Source organism: Hoplias malabaricus, chromosome 12, assembly GCF_029633855.1.
Source record: "Hoplias malabaricus isolate fHopMal1 chromosome 12, fHopMal1.hap1, whole genome shotgun sequence".
NCBI lineage: Eukaryota > Metazoa > Chordata > Actinopteri > Characiformes > Erythrinidae > Hoplias > Hoplias malabaricus.
In genome coordinates, this window is record NC_089811.1 from 24,436,199 (window position 1) to 24,455,150 (window position 18,952).

Genomic DNA, 18,952 nt, shown 5'->3' on the forward strand with positions numbered 1-18,952 from the left:
ATCAAACTCCTTACAGACAGTCACCAGGAGCAGGACTTGAACCCACAACCTCCAGGTCAGTGGAGCTGTGTGACTGCATTGTTCCACTGTTCCAACTTCTGAGACCATCATTCTGCTCTGGCAGACATTATTTGAAGGATATTCTATTCTATTCTACTAAGGAAAAATACTGAGAAAAATAGATAATGAAAATGGGATTCCTGGTAGACCACCGACACTCTCCTCTTGTGATAAATAGAACTAAAAGTTCCAATAAAAAAAATCAAGCTTTAATATTGCATTAATCTGAAAAATAAATCCCCAGTTGATTCTTTTCCTGTGAGAAAACAGTAGTTGCTATGGGTCAGAAAGGATGCATATCAGTGGAGACGCCGTTACTGAGAAAAGGAAATAGACACAAAAGAAAACCTTCTGAATATCTGGGGTTTGCACAATGGCAAACCATCCCAGAGTCTTGCTCTTAAGGTCACTGAATGTGTTTAGGAATACTAGGACTGTGGGAAGAAGAATAGAAAGCAACCACTTTCTGCGCTTTGGGCAAGATCTATGTTACGTGATCTATGTTTGAAAGACTGAAAAATCCTTCAATAAAGCCACAAACACAAACCTGACAGGAACTACAAGGCGAGTGTGATGATAGTGAATTGCATCTGAAAGCTTGTGATGACACATCCAGCCTGTACCCACCCTCCACCTACAGAGACCTGGCGGACCTGTGAGGAACGTCAGTGAAGCTGGACTTTACATCACTGTGCACAAACAGTACGTCATTCCCAATAATTCCCAGTCATATCTCCCCCGAAGGATCCATGCCTGTCAGTGATTGTCGGCCCCCTCTCTCAGTGCTCACCTCTTCACTGCAACAAGTCGAACACCTGCTGCTCGGCTCATGTTCCACTAAGAGCACTGGTTCATACAATCAGTACATGTCTAACAGTAATGTTCCTTCCCGCCTGAAGCACACACCCTGGCCGGAGAGGGACGGATGTGGCCTACGCGGAGAGGCGAGCCTCCCGGACGCAATATTGACATCTCCCACCGTGCAGAAGTGAATTCCGGTCGACAGGCCACTGATGAGTATGCACTTGAACGCATGAGCTTAATACTCTTCAAACCGCTTCTGCAAAGACACTGTGACAGTTCTGCATGCTGTCGGAAACATCACAAGGAACTCCTCTGTACACTGTCAGATATACTACACTTCAGCCACAGCAGACACAGCCTAGTTCTCGGTTTCAGCCCCAAACTATGAGCCTCAGTGTGCCCTTTCCATCCACTCAGAACAACAGTAACAATCACACACACATGAGTTAGTCTTCCAAAGCAACCCCCATTCCACCCTGCTCTTCAAAATACGATTTGGGTGGTGGATCGTCGTGTTGTGCTGGTATGAGTGGATCAGACACAGCAGTGCTGCTCGAGTTTTCAAACCCCTCAGTGTCACTGCTGGACTGACAATAGTCCACCAACCAAAAGCATAAAAATATCCAGCTTCCTGTGATGAAGGACTAGGGGATGAGCAACACAAACTGTGCAGCTACTGCCTCTGACTTTAGATCTACAAGGTGGACCAATGAGGTAGGTGTGTCTAACAGATTGGACACAGTGTTTAAAAACTCCAGCAGCACTGCTGTGTCTTATCCACTCGCACCAACACAACACACACTAACACACCACCACTACATCAGTGTCAGCACAATGCTGAGAACAATACACTAACCTAATTAATACATATTTATACATATATATAAATATGTATTTGTGGCAGACAGAACTTCTCACACCTTGCCTCCGTAGCCTCCTCTTCCTGAGGCCGAAGATCCGCACTTTGGAGAAGATGTCAACTAGGTTGCCGTTGCAAAGACCTTTGTTCTTGTTGGGGCTTTTCCTCCTCCTGTTGGTGGAGGGTCTGTCCAAATGCTGCTCCCTCGCCTGCCTCTTTTGCCGGATCAAACCACTGGCAATCGCCGCTGCCATGTCTCCGGGTAAAGGAGGTTGGTGGGGGTGAAAAAAAAAGCAAAGCAAAGGAAAGAAGGAGCTGGACTGTTGTTGTTGTTTTTTTTAACTCTGCACACCAAGCACAGATGACAACCTCCTCCTTAACCCTCCTCGGTCACTGTCCCATATTTACGTCTGTCCGCTCTGCCCTCTCTCCGTCTGCTGTGTCTGAACTTGGTGTTATTCAAGAACAGCGTCCAGAGCTGACAAGTGATGATATGAGACACTGGATGGACATAATGAATGGCTCGGGGTGGGGTGAGGGGTGGTGGTGTGTAGGGGGGTGGGTGGTGGTGGTGGTTAGAGTTGCATGCTGTCCTCAGGGTTCAGCCTGCTTCCAAAAACATCTGCTCGGCGGTTCAGACATAACGGATCACTTGTCATCCCTGCATGTCGGCGAGTCTCTTACAAGAGCAGGAGCAGGAGGACAGGTAGTTTAGTGTGTTCTTATGAGCGCGCTGGATTCACACTGTGGTGTACCGTGAACTTTCTCCTATACGCAGGCGTTGTGTCAGCACCGTGGACAGCGAAGGAGCTGGCGGTTCGGCGCGGCGAACAGGCGAGTAGCGTCAGGACCACGGACAGCGACCGATTGTTGTTACAGAACCACAGACAGTCCAGCGTTTGCTGTTTTCAACACCACGGACAGCGACGGCGTCCAGTCTTTTTCCTCTAGTTCTCCCGCGGAGAGAAAAAAAAAATTGTCCACCTTCGCTCAGGTGGAGCTCTGCCACGTCTCCCACGTCTCTCTCTCTCTCTCTCTCTGTTACATATTTCACCCCAAGTTCAGGCGGCGTTCTCCTCTCACAGAAAAGCTTCACTCATCCCTGAGCATGTCCACAGTCTGACGCTGTTAATGATGATGAATAGTGATAAATGGTGCTGAATGACGATCGCCGACCGAAGTTTGTACGACCCAAGTGTCCAAACGCTTCACACGATCCTCCGAGAACGCTCATGCTTTGACTCGGCCGGAGTTTCGGGATCGACCTGCATTATTATTCCCCTCTCCTATTGCATTCGCCAGTGCACGCGCATCGGAGTGGGAGGGTGAGGTGCGGGTGGGGGGGGTGCGACGGAGAGGGGCGGTGGGTAAAGTAAGCAACACTGAGCGAGCCGGAGTGAAAGGGTGCGGGGGGGGGACGCCGCCCTCCTCCTGTCCTCGTGTCAATAAACACATAAACAAACTCATCCAGAGCGACAGTGTCCAGAGCCCAGAGCGCGCACAGGAGACAGCGGCTATAAAGAAGCAACAGCGGACACAACGCGACCGAAAGCGGCTATGTTTTCACCTCAGAGCGCGAGCACTAGTTTGCATCTGTAACTCGCGCGCTCACAGAAAGGGGAGGGGAGGGGAGGGGGCGCTGCCGAGGAAGGGGGGCGCGGTGAGGAGTGGGTAGGCGATTTGGGTAAAGGGGAAAAAAAGGCACGAGCTTCAACCCACAGATCAATTCATATCCGGCAATCAACAAGTCTCGGACACAGAAGGAGAGAGAGAGAGAGAGATAGAGAGAGAGAGAGAGAGAGAGAGAGAGAGAGAGAGAGAGAGAGAGAGTTGTTTTTCTCGAGCAGACTGCTACTGACCTTATCATAATGTTTGTCTCACAGATTTTCCATTCATATGACATAATAATAATAATAATAATAATAATAATAATAATAATAATAATAATTATTATTATTATTATTATTATCATTATTATTATTGTTATTATAAATAAGAATAATAATTCCCATGAGCTAGATGTGCCATATATCATCCACTTTGTTTTCTTTTGTTTTTCCTGAACCTCACTACAGTGGCTGACTACTTCTGTCCACACAGTCAGCTAACAGTGGTGTATTAAAGGGCCCTACCTTGCCTTTTTACTGCTTTTGAATCTTCCCATTTAGATGTATCACTGTGCTATATGTGTGTCTTTCCAGCCTCCCTTAGACTTCAGCTGAGATTTTCATCACTGTGCCTAAAATATTTGAATGGCATCTGCCTAATTGGTTGTTATTGGGTGTTGTGTATTGCCTCATTCAGAAAGCAGTCTCAGCTGCTTATAACTTTATTGTTACTAAGAGGAGCTAACTGGGTGCACTTATGACATCACAATAGCACTGAATTAAAAACAGGCTCAGGTTACAGCAGTAAGGTGTATTCCCGTGACATGAGCTTTTTGATGAAGCTACTTAAAAATTGTATATTTTAATAATTTAATGCCCACTTTTTTTTTACATGCATTCATAATTAGTGTAAACCTATATGTGCATTGTGGACACTAGTATGGTGTCTGGTTCCTATAAGCACTGTAGACTTTGCTGAGCTTCTCTAAAAATGCTCCCACATCCAACTGTTCAGAGCGGCTTTGCAAATCAATGACAGAGTTACGCAGAAGCTGTGATAAATCAGCAAACCTCTTCTTTAACATCTGCAGTGTGTGATTAACCCCAACAGCAGCTGCACATGGGCTCCAGGAGAGATAACTCAGCTCTTTAATGTGCAGCTTCCAGCCGAACAGTTCAGTTCTGAATGACTCACAAGAGGAGAGATCTCCAGATGTGGATTAGTCTGAAAACAGCTCCAGATCAACAGCTCGGGAACGTACTGTTACGTGATGCTACCTGTGAGGGTAGTTCTGTTTCATCATTGGACTTGAGACACATACACACACCCACACACTTGTATCTGTAAATTGTGGGGACATTACATAGACTTCCATTAATTTTGTGGAGACTTACAATAAAATTTTCTGTAAGTATTACTAGCTTTAATCCAGGGGTGTGGCCGAGGGTGGGCCTACAGGACCAAGCCTCCTAACCACACACTTTGAATTGTGGGGCCCATCAACAATTTTATTTCTGCAATTTTATTTCTGGCCACGTCACTAACCCCGCCAGCTGCTGATCCCCACAAGGAAGACAAGTACACACAATGTGAATGTGTAAACAGGCTTTGGTCCCGATAATATGATATGTTCCTGTTACACACAGGTGTTTGTTTGCATACATTTTGGGCACATCATATTTAATTACATTTATTTTGTGGAGACTTACACTAACCCTAACACATACATTAACAATGGCCATAACTACTACTAACCCAAACTTAGCCACTGCCTTTGTTTTCACTTGTAATTATTTACGTTGTAGGGTCAGCCTGTGGTCCCCACAAAGAAGACAGGTCCCCACAATAGGAGTGTATTGAAAACGTGTAAACCGATTTTGGTCCTCACAACGAGAGTGAAACACACACACAAACACACACACACACATACACACACACACAGAAACCCCACTCTCCACCGAGAGCTGCGTGCGCTAACACTCAGGTTGTCGTGCGCTAATGAAGTTGCGCAGATAAAAGCAGGAAGTGCCGCTTTAATACGCAGCCCCCTCCCCCCCTCCACCACACACACATACACACACACACACACACACACACACACACACAAGCCCAACGGGGGGATTTCCTCATTTAGATCAATATCTCAGAGCGAAGCCAATCACGGGCGCCGAACTCAAAACTCGAGAGAGCCATCTGCTGTTTGTCGCAGTAATGAAATCCTCTGCTTGGCTTTGGTCGGGGACACTCACTTCATTCGGATCACTAACAAACACCACAGCAGCACAGCGTGAGTTAAACCGGGCACGACCCCCGGACCCCCGGGGCCGTGCTGACGTCACGTGCCACATTCATATGCACCCAGTGTTTATATGCGGATCAAATCCGTCTAATATCCTCGAGCGATTTTCAAATTGTTCCCTATTGTCCCTTTCTCAGCCCTGTGTCTGAAAGAACGCGTTTTGTATTCAGTCCAAACATTCAGAGCACTGTTCGAGTGCAGAAGTCGTATATTTATTTCCTAGTGCATTATTTAGGGCGGAGGCAAACACTCAAGAGACAACTTTATGTACTCCGTCTAGAATCATAAGCTACGCCTGTCATGTGGTCAAAAGCAAAGCAGCCACGGGTGTGTGTGTGTCACGTCAGAAGTGAGTCTGAAGCTTTATCTCCTTCAGAACAGAAAAAAACACCTTGAAGCCCAGGTTTCGACGTCTTCGTTTCCAGCACGCATGCGCGGAACTCCCAGACCGACACTGCTTTCAGCTCTGCGTTCTTGCGGACGACCACTGATCAAAAAGCGAGTAAACAGAGGGAAAGTGCTCGCGCGCCTCCTGCTTCACGGTCATTATGGTTAATCTTGTGAGCTTTCAGTGGCGCGCGGGGAGCGCTGCAGTTTGCGTTGCAACCAGCAGCGGACACTATCAGCTCAGCAATGACTTTCTACACTGCAGCGCCCGCGCGCACGCACACACACACACACACACACACACAATCGTACACACATTCAACCATACACACTCACGTTGGTTCTCATGCATTTTGGGGACATTACATAGCCTTCTCTTCCATAAATGAGGACTTAACTTTAATGGGATTCTAATTTTACCACAGCCTTTAAACATAACACCTTAAAACCACAAACTGGTCCCCTCAAGAAAGAGATATTGTCTCAGTATGAGTGTGTAAACAGGATTTGGACCCCATAACCATTTATATATATATATATATACACACTACACACGCAAACAAAAAAAGAAAACAAACACACAAACAAACAAACAAACAAATCCGGGGGGGGGGGGGCGTGGGGGGGCAGTGAGGCAAACACAGTGGTCTCTCCAGAGCACCCCACCTCCCTGTCCACACAGCTTCTTTCCTAGAGCTATGTCACTCACTGACCACTGGGGACAATTCAATGGCACATTAAACACTCACACTGACATATCTCGTTTAGAAAGTCTGCTAGTGTGCAGTGCTTAACTCTGCCTCCTTCTCCCCAGATGAGGGCTTCAAGTCCCAGCTCAGGTAGCCGTGACTTGCTATATTCAGACACTAGACTGGCAAATGGCAAAAAACTGTGAATGTAAAGAAACATACCTTAAATTGTCCTTGAGGGCACGAAAAGTGCTTCTATATCTTCGCTGTACAATCAAAAGCATGTAGATGGGTATAAAGCCTAGCCTTGACTCTGGAAATCTAGAACTAATCATCCAACATCAGTGACCGAAACATTTAATGTAACTTGTGGCTGAATGTCATCAAATATTCACAGCAGTGTTCTGATATAAAGTTTAAAAATTTCTCAGAAGAGCAGGAGCTTTTTCAGAGGCGTTTTTCAGAGATAAACTGCTAACTAATGGTTTCAGAAACTAGGAAACCCATGAAAAACAACACAACAGCAAAACAACATCGGTGTCAAATCACTGAAGCAGAATGAATGAATGGCAGGAGAGTTTGCATATTTCTATCATCTTTATATTTCCTTTAGCGATAAGATATAAATCCAAGCCGCCTACCAAGCGAAGCAGGACCCTGAGTCACAAGAAAACACTGGGATTCTCTACAATGTACCACCCACTTGTCAGGACACAACATAAAGGATTTTATTGTTAAAAACACAAACAGAAAAATAAGTCAAAGCTTAAACCGATCACTGTTTACAGACACACCGAAGAGCACAAATCTCTTTGAGAAACAGAAGAATGCAAGACTGTACCTCCTTGTTTTTTCCTCCTGAACGTGTGAGTCTCCATAGCAAACCCATGGCAAACTCAGCTCAGCTAACAGAGCTTGTCTGTCACTCCTGACAGCCAATGGCACATGCCCATTTATAGGGGTCTACGATTAGAGATAACGTCGTTAGTGAGAGCTAACAGTCTGCCACAAACTCAAATTAACTTAGCCAGTGTCTCCACAGCATGGACAGAGCTATAGCGATGAAGCGCATTGTAAGAAAATAAAGTCAAAAGGTTCAGGCAGAAGCTCCAGCAACTACTGACCTGTGTAATTACATGGAAATGAAATATGAAGCCTCTTATATCATCATCGTCAAATATATATATATATTCTTTTATTTTTCTGAACATGGATAACACACATAAAACAGCTTTAATGTTGAATGAACCAATAGAAATGTTCCAAAATGTTTTGGAATAAAAATATTCTTAATATTAATTCTTAATATTCTTAAACTTAAGGTTCTTTTCCTTCTCTTGACAAGGAAGGAACACACCCTTGACTGCCATCTCTGGGCATCACACTCACACTTGCGAAGAATTTCACAGTCCTACCAACACATGTGTTATGACTGTGGGGGAGTCCCTGGAGGAAACTCACACAAACATGCGGAGGACACAGCAAACGCCCCTTAGACGGTGATACGAAGCGAGGATTGATCCCAGAACCCCAGGGCACTGGAACGGTGTGGCAGTAACACTAATTGCAGCAACAATGTGCTGCTCATTATGGCATATTTAACCTTTGAACATAACATCTAAAACTTACCTCAGCAGTGGCATGTGTGCTTCAGAACTCAAGCAGCACTGCTGTGTCTGATCCAACCAGACCATTGTAACACACTAACATGCCATCACCACCTCAGTATAATTATAATACTGAGAAAGATCCACCAGCCAGATCATATCAGCTCTGTGGTGGTCCTGACCAATGAAGGAAAGGGAGAATGGGGGCAAAGAAAGTATGCAGAGCAACACATGAACAATCAATCGCACATTGCATACATTCATCCATTCATACACAAAAACCAGCATCTCATAAACTGCTGCAAAAGAACAACAGCCAGCCATTAATGCCAGTACATTCAAAGCCACTGCGGTGAATATCACAGAGAACATTCCCTGTGTTTAAGAGGCCAGTAGATGTAGATACAGCATGCCCTCTGGAAGAACACGTATCAGAGGCAGGGAGACAAGCCTGCAGATGAAAGGGCAGTGGGAGCTGTAGCGTCCAGCTCCAGCTGGGGTCAGCAAGCAAATCAGATCACCTCAATTCCATTTTCTCTTCGGAAATGTCTCTCTGCCGAGGGACAGCAAATGCCATCCGAGAGACACACGTTAAAAACAAGCCAGAGGATTAGTTCTGTTGCTTCAGGCCACTTTAAGGTCCCCTGGCTTCAATTAGCCAGTGCAAAAGGCAGAACAGTAAACCCAGAACACGCTTTTCACAACACAGCTGGAAAAGCACAGGGAAAAGATGCAGATTTAGAGCTCAGCTTCCTTAAATCACATTAAGAGCCGAGGGAGAGCGACTCCTAATTCAGCTGATGGTGGGGTAATGATTCTGGGGCATGTTTATTTTAGCTAGAAAGCTTTGGGATTTGGGGTGTAATTGGCTCTTTTGGAAATGTCAGCGAAACATCTGTCATGACCTCTTCTCTTAAAAATATGGCACTAAAAATGGTTTGTGCTAAAGGCATGGAGCCTTTCATATACTTAAAAATATGGTACATATTGAGTTTACAGCTCTGCAAATCAACTGGTATATATTTCTGAAAACACTTTATTTTAAGGTCTGCTCCTTAACAGTTTATTTACTATTAACAGGCAGTTAATTAACGATTAACAAACAGTTAACTGTTACTATATGACAGTATATAAACGTGTTATAAATGTATTTATATAATGTGTTTTGAGAACTGCTAAGACAAGACGTTCAGTTTAAATTTGTTTGCAAGCTGCAAGGGAAAGAGCATAATGTGTTTACAGCAGTGGTTTGTATTTTCATTGTGTAAAATTTCAGTGGCCACTAGTTTGAATGTAATTGCAAAACTAAAGCGGAACATTCTCATTCTTATTTACAAAGACTTTTCTATTAGTAAGTGCTTATTAATGTTGTGTAATTAGTTAATAAAGAACAAACAATGTTAATAAAGTATTTATTAAGGAATTTACAAGATCATAATTAAAGCATAACTTATTCACCTCAATTTACCCTGAGGAAGTGCTTATTAATGCTATAGTTCACAGCGAACTGGCCTGGAGGTTGTGGGTTCGATTCCCGCTCCGGGTGACTGTCTGTGAAGAGTTTGTGTGTTCTCCCCGTGTCCGCGTGGGTTTCCTCCGGGTGCTCCGGTTTCCTCCAACAGTCCAAAAACACACATTGGTAGGTGGATTGGCAACTCAAAAGTGTCCGTAGGTGTGAGTGAATGTGTGTGTGTGTCTGTGTTGCCCTGTGAAGGACTGGCGCCCCCTCCAGGGTGTATTCCCGCCTTGCGCCCAATGATTCCAGGTAGCCTCTGGACCCACCGCGACCCTGAATTGGATAAGCGGTTACAGATAATGAATGAATGAATGAATGAATAATATTATCATAACTATGTTCCCTAATGAAAAGTACTGAATATCTGCCCTTAAGTGTACCACCACAGTGACAGCATAAGATCAGTCACTAACTCACTCACTCACATTAAACAATATGTGCCAGAAGACAAGGGTGTAGAATTAGCATGGACGCAAGTGATATGTCCCCAACAATAATGTGATCCCCTCCAAATCTGTCAACAACCCATTAACTTAGAGGTGCAGAAAGGTTAAAAGCACATTGTTTTTTCTATTTTTCAAAGGAATGTGTAAGTCCCTTAAATTCATCTCTTCGTTAAGTCCATCATAGCATTAATGGAAATGCTAGGCTTTAGCGCACAGCATACAGCAGGCTTAAATCTTCTGTAGCTATGAATAACATGGTTTAGAAATTAACTGCACAACAAACTGCCAACTGTCAGGTCTCTTACTGTCTCTTTTATCATGGAGCAAAGAGGGGGAAAAAAAATACAGGGGTGGGATTGTGGGGATCAGAGATCCATAGGTCCCCACCAATGTCAATGAGCAAATCTACACCCTTGCTAGAAGGTCTCAGCATGTCCCATCAATGAAAGTATCTTTGTATAAATCATCAATTGGTCACTTATCTTCAATGATTTTTCCTCATCATATAAATCAGGCATTATACAAACACCTTGTGGCTTGAATGTATCAGGCAGTCTGTACTAAACCTCTTAAACATGGCTGCATTAATGCGAGGAACAGGGCTTATGTCATTTCAACATCTCATGTTGAATTTCAAAGAAAACGTGAAAAAAATGAATAATCCCATTCATAAATATTGTTTACCTCTTTCTTAGTGCTGAAAAAAGTGATTGCTCCTTTCAGGCTCTGAGAGCACACAGTGGATAACATAACAACACCTTAATGCTTCAGCAGCAAAACTCCATCTAGCACAAGCTAATAAGACTGGCCAGATTCATCAGCTAAAACATTACAAGCTTAAGAAGGAGAGGAGAACTGAATGTTCTGCTTACACACAATGGAAATGGCAGGCTCATATTCACACTGACTGATCAGGTAAGATACTAAAGGTGAGAGATAATGGAACTGATCAGTGCTTGTTTTGGGTGGAGCACTCTGCACTCGGAGGACATTCAGAGCACCATCAGGACTCTTTTAAACGCTATGAAGGCTTTAGATCACAGCGGTTCTGACAGGACATTGATGAAAGATACTACAGGACATAGCCAAAGAGTTCTGGACATCTGCCCATTCAATATTTCTTCTGACATTAAGAGAATAAACAGGGAGTAGAGCAGCTGTATCTAGAAGTCAGGTAATGCTATGGTTTGAATTCGGCCATGAAATAATATATTGGGGTCACTAAATAATATCACATTTTGAGGAAACAATAATTAGAGGCTATTAAATAATATACTGAAGCCATAGAATTATACACTGAGGCTGCAGATTATTTTATCATATTATTATGTAATGAATATATTATTTTGTGGCCTATAATATTATCTTGTAGCCTCAAATTTGTATTTATGACAACAATAAATTATTTTGTCACCACAGTATATTAATCCATGGCCACAGTATTATTTTGTGGCCTCAATAATAATTAAAAACAAAAAAGTTACCTCAGGGTCTCCATAAGGCTGAACTTAGAAGGGACATTTTTCTCACCGCTAACAGAAACCCTTAAACCCCACAGTCTTAGTGATTGTGTGAAGATGAAACCCCTCCCCTTTAATTCAGATGTGGCTGGTTTTCTTGTCTGTGCTTTAATGAAACTGTGAGAGCTGATCAATGGGAGGATGGGCCGGGGGGGCTTTGCCATTTCACCTGACATTTAAATATCAACACGTCTTATTACAGAGGCAAATTTGTCCTAATGGAAGCTAATGAATGGAGGTACCTTCTCTAAAGCAGGCAGACAGCACTAGACTCACATCTATTTCCACATTACGGCTTGTTTACAACAAAGCACTGACACCGTTACTCCTCTCTACATCAACATGAAAACAAAGCACTGTCCAATTACTGTCCTGAAGGGACTATGAGAGGTAAACAGGGATTATATGAAACCAAACAAAATAGAGCTAGGCAACTATTCTTCATATAAACATAACATTTTAATGACCTACTTGCCATTTTATCAGCCCCACTGTCCTTATAGATGCACATAGTAGTTCTACAATTGCAGACTGCAGTCCATATGTTGCTATGCGTACGTTGCCTACTTTTGCTATTAACAGATAATTCAGAATTCCAAAAGTGTCACCTTTATTCATTTAAAATCTGCCAGAAAACCTCTCTCTGAATTGGACTACACTTTACCCATCCCTCTGTATTCACAACTATGATTCATGTAGTCAGACAGCTGAGCTGGAGACATCCTGTCCATCAATCAGTAAAAATATAAATCACTAAACATGCCGAATGATGAGTCATAAATGATATACATGTAAACAGTTGAAATAACACATTATAACAAAAGCAGAGCAAGATTTATTCTCTCACATAAGATTTCAATCATTCATTAAATCATTCATTCATCTTCTGTGGTTCTGAACCCTAAACAACCCCAAAGCAACTGAACTACCAAAAGAACCGGACGCTGACACTGGCACTAGACATGGTGTTGTTCAGCTCATGGTCAGCTGCTCCATATTCAAAGACACATACAGTGTATATCTTCAAATAGCAACGTTACAGGAGAAAGGAAAACTCTTCTTAACTTTCAGAAGATGTTAATGTAAAAATATTTAATTCCATGTCATTTTGAAGTATTTCTATTGGTCCATTCATTATGACATTTTACCACAACATGAAGAACCGGTGTTGTGTTCAAGTGGTTTAGTAAACAAAAAAATCCACATAAATGGAGATACATGTTTTTAATTGGACAGCGATGATATGCAGTTGGTGATCTGTTATATAATGTTTGAAAGAGTCATATTATTTATCTAAATAGAGCCATGAACACTCAAAGAAGTATTTGCATACATTACTAGTTCATTGTCTGTTTCTTCTCCCTGACGAAACCTGTTATAAATGGATCTTTGAAATGGTTCTGTTTAATAATCCTGTCACAGTACAGTGATGCTAGGAGTGTACCATGTATTTCTCACCCTTCATTGTTCCTGAGTGTTATACTCATAGGCTTGACACTTGTTACTGTAATATTACACTGTAATTACATATTTATTAGCAAATAACAGTTAAGTATTATCAGATTACTATTAGTTGTGTTATGACTGAGGACTTATGGAGTGAGGACTGCGCTTGAATGCTTGCGACACATTTGCAAACTGGACCCTGGGCCCTTAGTAAAGGGTTTTCTTTGAAGCTGAACTTTCAATGTAAGCAGCTTGTCTTCAGTGAACTGAACCACTCTAAAGGTTTCTGTAGCACAAGCTGAGCACCAGAGCCACTTCTGAACACAAATACACTTCACTATATAAATACAACCCATTACTGACAGACTGACCTCTAGAGAGATGGGGGAGAATGGGGGACATAAAAAGGAGTGGGAAAGGACGTGTATGAGAGCAGGGTGACAGACTGTGTGAGATGGAAATAAAAAGAGTGAGAAAAAAGAAAGAAAATCAGGAGAAAGGGACAAAGAAAAAGAGAGAGGAAGCGTGTGTGTGAGAGTGGGGGAGAGGGGCAGGTTTGTAGAGAGACAGAGAGTGTTTCTGAGTGGAAGCTGAGCTGTGGGAGACTGAGAGCGGTTTGGAATTCTGCACGCATGGCTTCCATGCTTTGATCCAACTTTAAGAATTCAGAATCCAAAAGTGTCCCGTCAGCACTGGATCCTCATCTGAACAGACCCCCTGCATATCAACTAACTCATCTCGCTCACAGCAAAGCCCCCTACACACATTACACACACAGAAAGAGAGGGAGAGAGAGAGAGAGAGAGAGAGAGAGAGAGAGAGAGAGAGAGAGAGAGAGAAAATGAGATTTGGAGAGAAAGAATACACAGAGAAAAAAATGAGATTTGAAGAGAAAGAAAAGACAGAGAAAGTGGGCAAAAGAGAGATGATACAGAGTGAAAGACAAAACTCACAGAGAGATAGATTTAGTGCCAAAGAGACAGAGAGAGAGAGAGAGAGAGAGAGAGAGAGAGTGAGAGAGAGAGAGATGGAGAGACTCTAATCTCTGTGTGAGGCACAGGGGACTTTTCCAAACACTCACAGTGAGCCAAAACTGACTGGAGCCTGGAGAAAGGTGCTGGAATAGGAATGAAGCTGAGGCTGATTCTGTGCGAGTGATGGAGCTCCTGCTCCATCGAAAATCATGAGCAGATTTCCTACCTCCTCTCAGTAAGCTCATGGCTATGGAAAGAAGCCACATACTATCACACATTCCCATGCCATGTACGTCTAATACAAAATAAAAAGGAGTGAATAAAAAGAGATCTGTATTTAAAGAAACCATATGTGGTATTCCTGCTTTAATATTACAGCTTCAAAATCACTGTGATGTATTACTGACCAGTAACAGAGAGAACACTGGCGGCACGGTGGCTTGGTGGTTAGCACGTTCGCCTCCCAGCGCTGGGATCTTGGGTTCAAGTCCCATCTGGGTGGAGTTTCCATGTTCTCCCCGTGTCTGCGTGGGTTTCCTCCGGGGGCTCCGGTTTCCTCCCACAGTCCAAAAACATGGAGGGTAGGTGAATTGGCTTCTCTAATAACTGTCCTGGTGTGTGAATGAATGTCTGTATGTGTGAGCCCAGATATGGATTGGCGCTCTGTCCTGGGTTAAACCCTAGTGCCCGATGCAGTCCTCCAGGTGGACGGTGGTTTCTGGTTGAGAGTACGCTGTGCGCGTTTGGCTGCCGCTTCTCGCCAGTGTGTGTGAATTGAGTGTTCTGAGCAGTGTAGATTGTAAAGCATCCTTGGGTGTCTAGAAAGGCGCTATATAAGTGTAACGATAATAATAATAAAAAAAAAATAACAGACCCTCTATTGTTACTACTCCACGCTCAGCACAGCAGAAACAGCACTCTATAACTTTTGCAAGGCACGCAAGGCATCACAAACTCACCCAGTTTCTCACACACTCACGCCTGTGAGCAATTTCAGATGTGTTTTAGACTGTGGGAAGAAACTGGCACATCTGGAGGAATCCAAACAGACACCAGGAACCTACCCAGAAACACCCCCACACCCCTCCCCCGACAAGTACATATCCCTGCAGGCTGGAGACCAACATATGTGAGGGACAGCAGGCCAGTGACCAGCAATATAAACATATATATACATATATTAATAATATTTTATTAATACATAATAAAAATAGTAAAATTTATCAAATTTGGAAATATAAAATATGAGTAAATAAAAATGAATATATTAATTAATTAATTAATTAAATAGAAAACAATAGTATAAAACCAAAAACAGCAGTACATGTGTAACTAAAATTCTTTCATTCATTTATTCATTATCTGTAACCACTTATCCAGTTCAGGGTCGCTGTGTGTCCAGAGCCTACCTGGAATCATTGGGCGCAAGGCGGTAATACACCCTGGAGGGGGCTGTAACTAAAATGATAAGAATAAATAAAACAATAGTAGAAGCAAATAAAATGTATGTTTTTATTCTTCTTTTATTATTATCAGTGTTAGATATGTTCTTAAATTTTAATGCACTTTGGAAAAACACTATTAAAACAGTCATAAAGCTACTTGGAACTGAACTGAGAGAGAGAGAGAGAGAGAGAGAGAGAGAGAGAGAGAGAGAGAGAGAGACAGAGAGAGAGAGAGAGAGAGAGAGAGAGAGAGAGAGAGAGAGAGATGCAGTCTCTGCATGCCACTGTCTGAGATAAGGGGCATTCCTATTAGGTTGTGCCATTTAATGTTAATACCACCCAAAAAGCTGCTTAGTTTAATACTCAGTCCTAAGCTGCTGGACTGAATTGTATTAAACAGAGCCCTTTTTTTGAGCCCGGCTTGTTTCAGCAGCTGTGTGAAATATCCCTTTCAGTCAATAACCTATTTTGGCCCCTCTGTCACAGTATGTTCCATTTAGGATGGATTATTTTCTGTGTGTTTGTGTGTGTGTGTGTCCCCTACAGGTACGGTCCTGTTTCATAATCAAACCTGGAGCTTCCACAAGAAGAACATTTAATGCATGAAGGACACCACTGCTTCGAGACATGTGGAAAATTGGAGAAAACACATCTACAGAATGAGCAAAAAAAAACTCTTCATTTAACCCTTGTATGGTATTTGGGTCAAATTGACCCATTTCTAATTTTTACAAGAAGGAAAGTGGTACATTTAATTCTTATTTCTACCTGAATCTCAATGGCCTTAGCTAATTTTCTGTGATAAACTTTTACAAACAAAAAAAAAAACAAAACAATAATTGACCACACATGCCACTGTACCCAACACATTTACATCCTTCATCACACACACACACACACACACACACACACACACACACACACAATGTTACAAAGAAGCTGTTAGCGCTCACTTTTCCACACTCTTTATCCTCTATATAAAGCCACCTAGAAACCACTTCTTTGATGTTATTCCATATTTTCTCACACAATATGCCTCACACCTGCACATCAATGGGGTGGGACAAAGAAGATAAATACCTCTAAACTGAACTGGATAAGCGGTTACAGACAATGAATGAATGAATGAATGAATGAATGAATGAATGAATGATGTCATGCGGCCCATTTCATCTTCAGTACTGTTATTTTATTTTACACAGATCTATAGTGAAATTGTTTAAATATTCACCTCTCCTTCTTGAGAAGAGTATGTAAGGTACCTTTAGGGAACACAACTGAACTCTAAACCACTGTTGTACCTTCGAAGGTACATTTACACTGTTTATACCTTTAGTGAAAATTATGTACCAGTACTGAGACTGTACATTTACAAAATACCTTTACTGAACCAAGTGTGTCATGACTTTTTTGTCGACCATACAGTAAATATTAGCCATTCACTAAATGCACACATTTGACACTAAAGCAATACATTTAGTGGTTTCGAGGAAAAAGACAGTGCATATCATAACAGCTATTGTTTGCTGGTAGAACTGAAACATGGAAAGTAATATGGTTTCTGTAATGCCATCAATTATTTGAGAGTGAATGAGAGAGAGAGAGTAGTGAGTGTGAGAGAGTTTGAGAGTGAATGAGAGAGTGCAGAGAGTGTAAGAGTTTGAGAGTGAATGAGAAAGTGCAGTGAGTGTAAGAGAGTTTGAGAGTGAATGAGAGAGAGTAGTGAGTGTGAGAGAGTTTGAGAGTGAATGAGAGAGTGTAGTGAGTGTGAGAGAATTTGAGAGTGAATGAGAGAGAGTAGTGAATGTGAGAGAGTTTGAGAGTGAATGAGAGAGTAGTGAGTGTGAGAGAGTTTGAGAGTGAATGAGAAAGTGAATTGAGTGTGAGAGAGTTTGAGAGTGAATGAGAGAGTGCAGTGAGTGTAAGAGTTTGAGAGTGAATGAGAGAGAGTAGTGAGTGTGAAAGAGTATGGGTGTAAGTTTGATAGTGAGTGTGATATACTTTGATAGTGAATGAGAGAGAGTAGTGAGTGTGAGAGAGTTTGAGTGTAAATGGGAGAAAGTAGTGAGTGTGAGAGAGTTTGAGAGTGAATGAGAGAGAGTAGTGAGTGTGAGAGAGTTTGAGAGTGAATGAGAAAGAATAGTGAGTGTGAGAGAGTTTGAGAGTGAATGAGAGCATGTAGTGAGTGTGAGAGAGTTTGAGAGTGAATGAGAGAGAGTAGTGAGTGTGAGAGAGTTTGATAGTGAATGTGAGAGAGTAGTGAGTGTGAGAGAGTTTGAGAGTGAATGGGAGAGAGTATTGAGTGTGAGAGAGTTTGAGAGTGAATGGGAGAGAGTATTGAGTGTGAGAGAGTTTGAGAGTGAATGGGAGAGTGTAGTGAGTTTGAGAGAGTTTGAGAGTGAATGAGAGAGTGTAGTGAGTGTGAGAGAGTTTGAGAGTAAATGAGAAAGAGTAGTGAGTGTGAGAGAGTTTGAGAGTGAATGAGAAAGTAGTGAGTGTGAGAGAGTTTGAGAGTGAATGAGAAAGAGTAGTGAAAGAGAGAGTTTGAGAGTGAATGAGAGAGTGTAGTGAGTGTGAGAGATTTTGAGAGTGAATGAGAGAGAGTAGTGAATGTGAGAGAGTTTGAGAGTGAATGAGAGAGACAGAGTAGTGAGTGTGAGAGAGTTTGAGAGTGAATGAGAACGTGTAGTGAATGTGAGAGAGTTTCAGAGTGAATGAGAGAGAGTAGTGAGTGTGAGAGAGTTTCAGAGTGAATGGGAGAGAGTAGTGAGTGTGAGAGAGTTTGAGAGTGAATGAGAGAGTGTAGTGAGTGTGAGAGAGTTTCAGAGTGAATGTGAGAGAGTAGTGAGTGTGAGAGAGTTTGAGAGTGAATGGGAGAGAGTAGTGAGTGTGAGAGAGTTTGAGAGTGAATGGGAGAGTGTAGTGAGTTTGAGAGAGTTTGAGAGTGAATGAGAGAGTGTAGTGAGTGTGAGAGCGTTTGAGAGTAAATGAGAAAGAGTAGTGAGTGTGAGAGAGTTTGAGAGTGAATGGGAGAGTGTAGTGAGATTGAGAGAGTTTGAGAGTGAATGAGAGAGTGTAGTGAGTGTGAGAGAGTTTGAGAGTAAATGAGAAAGAGTAGTGAGTGTGAGAGAGTTTGAGAGTGAATGAGAGAGTAGTGAGTGTGAGAGAGTTTGAGAGTGAATGAGAGAGTGTAGTGAGTGTGAGAGAGTTTGAGAGTGAATGAGAGAGACAGAGTAGTGAGTGTGAGAGAGTTTGAGAGTGAATGAGAGTGTAGTGAGTGTGAGAGAGTTTG

General features: G+C 42.5%; 1 protein-coding gene across 6 annotated transcripts in view; it reads right to left on the bottom strand.

Moving 5' to 3' along the window:
* fgf14 (fibroblast growth factor 14) overlaps nt 1–18,952 on the bottom strand; it is a 240,026-nt gene that overhangs the window by 93,566 nt on the left and 127,508 nt on the right. Inside the window, exons 1-2 of one of the 6 annotated variants that reach the window (XM_066686459.1) lie at nt 1,822–2,264; nt 1,040–1,048 (exon numbers count right to left, since the gene is read on the bottom strand). The exons of 2 other annotated variants lie outside the window; for them this stretch is intronic. In XM_066686459.1, the coding sequence (XP_066542556.1) occupies nt 1,040–1,048; nt 1,822–1,977 (165 nt within the window). In that variant the 5' untranslated portion in view covers nt 1,978–2,264. Of the gene's footprint in view, nt 1–875; nt 882–1,039; nt 1,049–1,770; nt 2,265–18,952 lie in introns of those variants that run through there. 3 more of the 6 variants (XM_066686458.1, XM_066686456.1, XM_066686457.1) reach the window with 3 other exon arrangements.